Genomic DNA, 10,582 nt, shown 5'->3' on the forward strand with positions numbered 1-10,582 from the left:
GACAACTATGGTGCATATCGTGTCAACGGCACATACATGTCATGTCAACTACGGTACATATCGTGTCAACTACACATACAAGTCATGTCAACTGTGTTACAAGCCATGTCAACTACACGTACAACCATGTCAACTGCACATAGAAACCATGTCAACAACAATTATAAGTCATGTCAACTAGACATAAAAACCATGTCAACAATCCGACACATTAAAACACGAAATGACACTTATACCCCCGTGTCGACATAATGTGATAGCTGTTGACATTTAGTTAATCTTGTGGATTAGTGGCTGATATTGCATCTCATTTCTCAATTTAGCTAAATAATCTCAACCTAACAGGACCCTATATATATATATTATGTTATAAAAACAATTACTTGCGTATAGTATTTAATTTCTTAATGTTATCGTCCAATGAAATAATAATATTATTTCACATTCAATTATTTTATTGTTAAATAATTCTAAATGGTTTAAACAAATAATAGTGTTATCATCCATTTCTTAATGTTACCTATATATTCCTAATTAAATGCACCGATTTATTTTGCAGTGATCATCCACATTTATTATTTTCATATTTCCATACATAATCTATGTAATTTGACATTGATTTAAGTTTACAAATATAACAAAAGGGTAACAAAGTAAAGAAATAATAGTTAATAAAAAAACCGGTTTAAATAAAGACCGATTTAAAATTTAAGGGCATTTTGTATATACAATTTTTGTCCATTTATCTTTACTCTAAGAGAAAAGATAAATTTAGCCTAAAAATAATGTTGTATTATAATTTTGGAAATAACTAACCATAAATAAAAGGAAATTTTCCTTAATTAGGTTAATAGATCTGAAATGGTTATATTAAGATTTTTTTTCATAAATTGAAAAGCTGAATACGTAAAGGTGGAAAGATATGAAATGAATGTGGACAAGCTTTACAAAATCCTACCAGTAGATATCGATTTAAGTTAATGTAAGCACTGTATTAACAATACCTCTTCTACACACTCATACAACATAATCACATAACTCTATATATCTCTTTCACATATTTCAATTATATTAGTGTTGAATATTGTTGGTGGACATTTATTTGGGCTGTGATTTAATTTGGCCCAATGCCAAATTATTGGGCCAGGTCCAAGTGACCAAGCCTATTAGCCCGGTGACCTTAGCTCTCCACCGTCAGATTGATGCCACGACTTACCTTCACCTGGATCCTGATTCTGTACCGTTGGATTGACGATGTGCTTGTTATGTGTGAGACTTGTGACGGCTTGTGTATTCATTCTACACTCTTCTCTCTCTCGCTACTCACTGCAGTCTGTGACTTCTCTCTTCTCTCTCACTACACTCCTCTTCTCCGATGACTTCTCCAATGGTTTCCCTTGAGTCTTTCATTGTTTCCTTGTGTGATTGACGGTGGTGTATTCGGTGAAGGCAACTGCTTCGGTTGCCGGTGTGTTTGTGAGACCTAGGGTTTTGTGTAATGATTCTAGATCCGGTGTGAAGGGGTTGTGTTGTGTTGGTATCGACGACGAGAGGTGAATCACTGGTCAGATTCAACGGTGCTCACTTTGATTTGGTTTCTGGTTAGAACTATTGGCGGGTAGTTGAGCCAATATCTGTGATCTATTCGGTGTTCTCTGATTTTCTAGTTCTTCTTGTTTGTAATACTTCAGATCCGAGAGGATCTTGCTTGTTATTACTAACTCGTGTATCTAGTGTGCAGATTATGAAGTAATCAAGGAAGCTAGCTAGGATTTCTGTCAAGAATTTGTAATAGCTAGAGTTTCTTTACTTGTAAACAAATCTGTAATACTTGATTAAAATCAGCCGCGTGGTTGAGAGTTTGGCTGAGCTCTATTGCACAAGAACAAAGAGGTCTCGGTAATTAGTAAATCCGGACTGGTCTGATCCCTATAATTAGGTTATAAATTTTTAATCTTGTCACTTAACTTTCGGGTTTTGGACTAACTCGTTGGACCAATCCACTTAAAAAATAAACTAACATTCCCTATGTCCCACAAGAATATGCATTCTTTCCTTTTTAGTCTGTCCCACAAGAATATACATTTTCCAATTTTGAAAACTATTTTCCTTCAAATGAGGTGGGACTCTCCCCACTAACAATACTTTAATTACTTTTTCTCTCTACCTCTCTCTTATTTTACCAATTTTGCATTAAAACTCGTGTCGAACCCAAAGTGCATGTTCTTTGGAGACGGATGGAGTCTATTTATATTGATGATTTCATATTTACAATAAAGTACTAGCTAGTGTATCTCTTTAGTTTCATACTCATATTAATTATAAAATCGTCAATATTTGTTGTGTAACTAACCTCACAACAATATTCATGATTTTTGGGATAATAATAGTGTTGTATTCATGTTTTTTGGGATAATAATAGTTTTATAATTGGTGTGAGTTGCAAACATTCCTGTGTTGTGAGTCTATTGTGTAATAATTTTGAGTGAGTTAATTTCCATTATATTCATGCCTTTTCAAAGTCAATCCCTATCGTCTTTTGTTTTATTATATGGTATGCTAAATCCTTTTATTAATTCAATTTGTCAGTCACCTCATATAAATATAGTAGGATATAAATGACATCAATGATAATTCTATAAGTAGTAGCTAGTGCAAAATTTAAAAGTTTTAGAAACTAGTACTATATTCCAATATTTTATGGATTCCAAATTTCCAGTTTTATTTATAATTTTCTTTACAAACAAAAACATTAATAAGGTTGAGATTTTAGTAAATATTTAATAACCACTATTTGTTACTACTCGATATCGTAGTGTCAACTTTGTATTATTATTTTATTCGAATATTATATTCGCAAATATTGCGCACGTGCGAGGAGAGGTACATCACATGAAATGCATGGATAGATTGCGTCTCCATTCCGTTTGGGCATAAACACACCTTTTTTTTACTGCATCAATAAACCACGTGGTTAATTTTTGTAAGATTAATTTATTTTTCTGGACAAGAAATTTTGATTAACTTGTAGGAACTTGTGCACGTGTGCATTGAATAAGCCGTATTTCTTTGAAATAGTATACTACTCCCTCCGTCCAGCAATAGGAGTCCCGTTTTTCCGTTTTGGGACGTCCGGGAATAGGAGTCCCGGTTCTACTTGCCATATTTGGAAAATTTAATTACCCTCCCCCTTCTTACTAATTTACACAATTGCCATAAAAAAACACCCCCACCCAACTTCACCCTCACTCTCGGTCTCCCTCATTCTCTCACCCTCACTCTCGATCGCCGCCCTCCTCCTCCTCCTCCTCTCCCAATCACTGCTCTGTGTGGAACCCTAATCCACGCCGCCTCCTCTTCCTCCTCCAAATCGTCTTCTTCTTCTGTTTTTTGTTTGATTTGTTGGTTTTGGAGTTGAAATTGAAGAAGTTTTGGGTTCAATTTTTGTGAGTCATTTTCGATTTTGATTTTGATTGCTCATAAATTTCGATTTGGATTTTGTCCGATTTTTTTGGATTCTTCATTTTGTTTGGGGTTTAATTTTCGTGTTTAATTCTTCATTTTGTTTGGGGTTTAATTTTCGTGTTTAATTCTTCATTTTTGTGAATAAATTCTTCATTTTCGTGTTTAATTCTTCATTTTCATGTTTTACTTTGCTGATAAGTTTTTGGATTCTTCATTTCCCTCAATTTTTAATTTGCTGATAAGTTTGGGGTTTTGGATTTTTCCAGTTGTGAATTGAATTGAAAGCTTTCACGTATTGTTAAGCGTGAACTTGAACTTTTTATATGTAGAGGATGATTTTGTTTGAAGATGAGAAAACAGAGAAAAGAGTTTGCAGCTTGAACTTGTACCTTTGCAAAAGGTACAAACATCAATTGAATTTGAGGGAGAGGTGACGGAAAGAGGAGTATCATGAGAAGCAGAAATTGCTGATTCATTTGCTTGATTCAGCAATTTGATTCATTTGAAAATGATTCAAATGATTTTTTTTGAAAATGCATATTTTTGGCATATTTGAAAATGATCCAGTTGTGAATTGAATTGTTGGATACAAATTTCGAATTTTGGAAGCATATTTAATGCAATTGAATTGTTGGATGCATATTTTTGGCAGCAAATTTCAAATTTTGGAAGCATATTTAATGCAATTGAATTGAATTTTGAAAGCATTCAAATATTGAATGCAATTGAATTGGCAGCAAATTTCGAATTTTTGAAAGCCAAAATTTAACACACTTGAGGTGGGTCCCAAATTTCACTATCACACACCATTTATTACACACTTCAACAACTTTCTTAAAACCCGTGCCATGGAGAAATGGGACTCCAATTGCTGGACGGAGGGAGTACAAATTATTATTTTACTGTTAAACAAGTACTCTAGATTGACTAAGTGTATATAGAATTGGGCCGGGCTGGACCAACTTATCCACTAAAATGGACATGTCACGAATTGAGTGGGTTGGGCTTCGTATAGATTGTTTTAGTTTTTGAATTTATATTGGGCCACAATCTATATATTTAGGTCTGTCAAAATAGGTAGCATATATAAGACCTAACCCAACCCGATACTCGCCGGATATTAGATACCTAAATTAGAGGTGTAAACACATATTCCAGCACACCAAATTGACTGGACACATAATGCACTCACCATAAATTTGACCAAAAGCATTTTCGTCCAAAAGAATAAGTAAGAGTGTCCATAATAGCCAGAACAGCCACGTCACAGCTACAAAAAACTTGTCCGCCCTAATCATCACAAAGTAAATTCACAAAATAAAAAAAAATCATGTTTTTGACCACCGCGGTGCTGCCGGCGGCTCACAATAGGCCGCCGCGGAACTGCCACCGCCGCGTACGCGGCTCCGGCCCTCTTGCCACGGCGCCCCTCATCCAGCAATAGACCGTCGCGGCGCCGCGGTGGACACTCTAATATGTAGATGAAACATAGTCGATGGACTTTTGTTTTCAACTATCCTAAATGATCAAATCACTGTATTACCAGCAAAATATATTTTTAAATTCTCTCAAGTCCAATATAAATTTTGTCACATGTTTTTAGTCTTTCTGACAAATATAATAGCTATTCATTTACAACATGTAATAACTTTATCTAGCTAGTGTCATTTATAACTGTCACAGTTTTTAAAAAATGAAGTTACTATTGGAAAATTTTGTTGTATTGTTATGTGAGAATGAATATCTAATACTACTACAATAGAAAAATATCTTGCATCAGTCCAGTCCCAAATTAGCGCGTTCTCCAATCCAGTTTGGACATTAAAATCGGATAGTTGACTGATGTGAACCGGAAAATTGACATAAGCAGAGAACACTCACCATACACAATGCAATTCGGCTGAATATAGTACTCCATCTACTACGTACCTCCGCTCATAAAAAAATAGACAGTGTGCAATTGATAAATTATGAGAGGAAGAATAAAGGTGATAAAAGTAGGGATTACGAGGTCTACATTATTAGTAGTGTTTAAATTTTTTTATTTTTAGAATTGGTCTAGTTTTAATGGACAATCCAAATGGTAATACTACTACTTATTGAATATTGGGTTACTATATGGGCCTGAATCTTGACATTTTGAGTTGAACCCATATTAATTTTTATTGACAAATTTACAATTTTAAATTGAGTAAAAATGTTGTTAAAATAGCAATTCTATAGGTTGGATAAGACCTAATATTGTGGTGTTGGGAAAGAAAAGGTATATCTATGAGAAGAAGAAGATAGATAGAATCAAACAAGAACCTTCCATACCTTCCATATTTTTTTTGTCATACTCTGTGAGGATGCAGAAGGTTCAGTAGAAAAATGGAGAGAATGTGGGAAGAAATGATATGGGCTCCAAGAAGCATATCATCCAAATTTTGGTTTCTAACCAATTGGATTTTATTTTTGGTAAATTATAATTGCTATCCCAATTAAGTTTTTATAATGTATCATAATCTTTGTAAAACATCTTTTACGAGTACTTAATATTTCAATTAAGTACAAATTAATGGGCCACTCTGGGCTGGCGAAACTTCATTTTCAATTCATTATCATCTTTATTCAGCAATAATGTCCACAACCATAAAAAAGAATCATATCGTTTTAGCACATTAGCTCCATTATTTATCCCATGGCCCCTGCAGGAAATGGGTGGTTCCAAATTAAAAACGTTTTCACCATGCAATAGTAGTAATATACTAATAATTGGAAAGTTATTCACCTATATATATGACCCTACTTTTTTCACTCTTCTTCATACTATCACACAATTTCTTACACTGCTTATCTAAGAACCATACATACATTCATCTAAACAATGTCTAGCCCACCTTGTGACAAGTCCTTCTGCAGCGACTACATGCTGCTGAATGCTGAAGATGCTAAGTTAGGCGATGTGTTTAAGATCCTCTTCTCCAGCGATATCGCAAAGAGGAAATTCGTCGACTGCCCTGACGGCACTGAGGAGCCGTTTGGCCGCCGATGGATCATTTTTGTTTCTATTTTAGTTCAGAAATTGTTGCAGGCAACGGCTAAGCCTTTGGCGGCTGTTGGCTCCGGTGTCGAATATTGGCTCAATTTGCTCTCCGGGAACGGAGGCTTTTTCGGCCTCATCAAGAATACTTTCAAAGGTATATACATTCATGAGTAAAGGTCAATTTTTGTGCTAAACATATTACCAAAATACGAATTTGGTCTAAAACATTAACTTTTTGAAAAACAGGTCCATAACAAATGAAATGTCGACGAAGTAGTCCTTTTTTTACAGTTCCGTAAAAAACTAACGGTCAACACTAATTGCACACTAGGATTGCCGTTAGTTTTTTGACGGAACCGTAAAAAAAGGATCACTCTGACAAGTATTTCATTTGTTATGGGCCTGTTTATAAAAAAATGAATGTTTTGTACCAAATTCGTATTTTGCTCATATATTTAGGACCAAAATTGACCTTTACTCTACATTCATACATTACATTCGTCCATAATCAGTAGTCTCTTTTTATTTTTGTAAATCTCATAGAATTAATCACTTCCTATTTTTGATAATATCTTTTGTTTATTACTACCTCCGTCCTCCAAATATTGTCACACTTTGACCCGACACGAATTTTTAAGAAATGTAATGGAAAGTGAGTTGAGAAAGTCAGTGCATTGTGGGTCTTACTTTTATATATTAGTTTTATAATAAAATGTGAGTAGAAATGAGTTAGTGGAATATGAGGTCCACTACAAAAAATGGTAAAAAAGTGAAATGAGACAAACTTTAAGGGACAGACGGAGATAGAAAAATGGGACAAACTTTCAGGGACGGAGGTAATAATATTTATCCACCTTTAATTAACAATACTCCATTCTAGAGCTAGTAGCATAAATTCATAAAAATAAAAGGGATAAGTTTAAAGAAATAATGATTTAGGGAATGAGATTAAGTGGATATATATAGGTTCCGGTTTACTGTTAGCTCGTGGACCAAACCAATAGATTATTATCTTTTCCTAAAAACTTTTAAAAGATTATCTTTAGCCTTTCCCAACCAATACTTAATGACAGTTAGTGACCCGTTGATTATTATCAATTATATTTAGCTAAAAGATGGTTCACACTAGATGAGTAGTGGAATATAAGTTCCATTTTTAAAGTAAATTGTTTGCCCTTTTTTTTCCAAGTAGTAAAATGTGGGTAATAAGTTAGTGCACCGTGTGGGCCACTTATTACAAATGGAAAAAAATTATTATAAGTATTTTCTCCATCCGTACGTATAAGCCTGCACTACAAAATTTTAATATAAAGTTGATAGTTTGAAATTTGAAAAATAATATAGTAATAAAATTTGACACATTTTATATACAAAATATTTATTTATCATTTTATAAATACACGTCAGGAGAGGTTGTCCAACCGGACAATGAATCGTCGGATTATTTCTCGTTCATCGGAAACCTCGATAGACGGCAACAACTAGACCCGACAATCATCCCCGGTGAGAAGAAATATTACGCTGCACTTTCTATAATGGCGGCCAAGGCATCTTATGAGAACAAGACACACATCAAATCTGTTGTTGAGGACCACTGGGAGGTATGTATACTAAAAATAAGTTATTAAGTCAAATTAACACAACTTAATTAAAAATTAATCTAATTTAGTCTTTTATTAGAAGACTTTGACAATTAGGTCAATGGCACACGACTTCCACTCTTCCAGTATATATTTGCTCATTTGATTACTTTATTTTAATGGACAAAAGTCTTCGATTATATAGTAAATTGTTTTCATCTTTCACATTGAGATGCCCTTTTATTCATATGATTCGTGATTGGAAGATAACATCATTATGTTAAATTCAAATGCAACATAAAGTTTGTATTGTATTATTAATTAGGTGGGTCCCTTTCTTTTTCTTTATCCCCTTGGGCAGCTGTTGCGATAAGATTTTGTGAATTCTATCAACAATAATTTCAATTTATTTTAGAGATATTGGTTTCTAAAACCATAAACTTTGTCTAAAATTTGATATTTTCCTTGAACTTTAAAGTTGCTTTAGAATATCACAAACTTTGCACTTTGGTATTTCTCACGACATGTTTATTACCATATTTGACTAACTTACGAGGCTTTTTTTATCATACTTGACACAATTAAATCAATGCAGTTTTCTGCGTGATCTTTTATCCTACTTGTTATGAACTTAAAAAGTGATTTAAATACCATAAAAGTATCATGGTTGCTCACAAAAAATAAGATTTTGATAAAATATCTTATTTGGGTCAGCTTGGTAAACACCAAACAAAGTGCAAAGTTTGTAATATTCTAGACAATTTTAAAGTTCAGGGGAAATACCAAAATTTGGGCAAAAAGTTCATGAGCTTAGAGACCAATATCCCTTTATTTTATTTATATATGTATAGAGCCAAACCCATATCATAAAATAAATTTCCTCTTTAATAATCTGTCCTAATCACATTTATATGCTTCCCTGTAGATGAATTTCGTCGACTCCTACGATTTCTGGAATGGTAAGTTCAGAAAATTAACATTCATCATTTCTCAAACTTGATTGAGTAATTTTATAAATAAAGTTCAGGCTCCCCTGCATCACTTTATCTAATAATATAAAAAAAATAGTATTAAATGAAATAAAAAAATAAAACATACTCTTTTCATCTATAGAAAATAATGAAGGTACTGTATCGGACTAGTTTTAACGCAGAATTAATATATTAAGATAGATATATAGGGAAAAATAGTTGAAATAAGTGAAAAATTGACATCTGATTAGATAGGAATTAATTTCGATAAAATGAAAAAATATGACTATTTTTGGTTGCGAATTTGCATAGATTATCAGGAAAAAGCCACAACACAAGCTTTCATAATGGACGACAAGAAAGACACAATCGTAGTGGCATTTCGGGGAACCGAGCCCTTCGACGCGGACGCATGGTCTTCCGACTTCGACCTCTCCTGGTACGAAATACACGGGATCGGGAAGATGCACGGTGGATTCATGAAAGCTCTCGGCTTGATCAAAAGCAAAGGCTGGCCGGTGGAGCAAGACCCCGGCCAACAAGAAACCGCGTATTACGCCGTCAAGAAACAGCTCAGGAAACTCCTCGAAGCAAACGAAAAGGCCAAGTTCGTAGTCACGGGCCACAGCCTAGGCGGTGCGCTAGCCGTTTTATTCCCAGCGATTCTAGGCCTACATGGTGATTCATTCTTGCTCGATAGATTGGAAGGCGTCTACACATTCGGACAGCCAAGAGTTGGAGATGACAAATTCGGACAATACATGAATGATCTAATTTCGAAGCATGATTTCACGTGCATCCGATTCGTCTACAGCTATGATTTGGTGCCGAGATTGCCTTATGATGATTCCACTCTCTTGTTCAAGCATTTCGGCACCTGCATTTACTTCAATAGCATGTATACCGGAAAAGTAAGTCCTCTTCCGTTATACATTATTAATACTGACTACGTCCATAAAAAAATAGGCTTAGTAATAAATGGCGCGAATTTTACTATTGTTGGGAAAAAAGTTTGTCTCGCCTCATTAGAGAGTGAAATTTACCTTGATAATTTTAATAGATGGATCAAAATAGAAAAACATGATTACTTTTTGCAGAGGAACATAGTATGATTTGATTAAATATAAATTTGTGCAGGTTGTCGAGGAAGAGCCGGACAAGAATTATTTTTCGATAATATGGATGATTCCGAAGTTTTTCAATGCATGTTGGGAGTTGATTAGAAGTTTCATTATAAAGTATTTTAAGGGGCCGGAATATGCGGAAGGGGGTCTGCTTCGATTGTTTCGGGTGATCGGAGTGTTGGTTGCCGGAGTGCCGGCGCATTGCCCTCAAGATTATGTGAATTCTACGAGGTTGGGGTTGTCGGAGGACGTGTTTGTGTACTCAAATGGACAGAAAATTTTGAAGACGCAATAATGGATAAAAGTGTGATAGTCAGATATTTTTCTATTTATGGTTGATGTATTCTGAAGCTAGCTTGGGAGACCAAAAATGTTGCTTTGATGTTAAATAAAATTTCTAATGTCATTTTGGTTAAA

At 34.4% G+C, this 10,582-nt stretch overlaps 1 protein-coding gene across 1 annotated transcript; it reads left to right on the forward strand.

The window, feature by feature from the left end:
- The first annotated feature begins 6,263 nt into the window (after positions 1-6,263).
- On the forward strand, positions 6,264-10,582 carry LOC121785074 (triacylglycerol lipase OBL1-like). Its single transcript, XM_042183412.1, has 5 exons — positions 6,264-6,644; positions 7,898-8,091; positions 8,996-9,029; positions 9,354-9,952; positions 10,179-10,582. The coding sequence occupies exons 1-5, from the start codon at positions 6,332-6,334 to the stop codon at positions 10,458-10,460; spliced, it is 1,422 nt and encodes a 473-aa protein (XP_042039346.1). The 5' UTR covers positions 6,264-6,331; the 3' UTR covers positions 10,461-10,582.

Source organism: Salvia splendens, chromosome 21 (assembly GCF_004379255.2).
Source record: "Salvia splendens isolate huo1 chromosome 21, SspV2, whole genome shotgun sequence".
NCBI lineage: Eukaryota > Viridiplantae > Streptophyta > Magnoliopsida > Lamiales > Lamiaceae > Salvia > Salvia splendens.

What these genes read in the sequence shown, in the direction of transcription:
- LOC121785074 (XM_042183412.1), top strand. Translation starts at nt 6,332, where the DNA reads ATGTCTAGCCCACCTTGTGACAAGTCCTTCTGCAGCGACTACATGCTG. An exon ending in CATCAAGAATACTTTCAAAG is followed by an intron (nt 6,645 to 7,897) that starts GTATATACATTC and finishes AATACACGTCAG; the next exon opens with GAGAGGTTGTCCAACCGGAC. An exon ending in ATAGCATGTATACCGGAAAA is followed by an intron (nt 9,953 to 10,178) that starts GTAAGTCCTCTT and finishes AAATTTGTGCAG; the next exon opens with GTTGTCGAGGAAGAGCCGGA.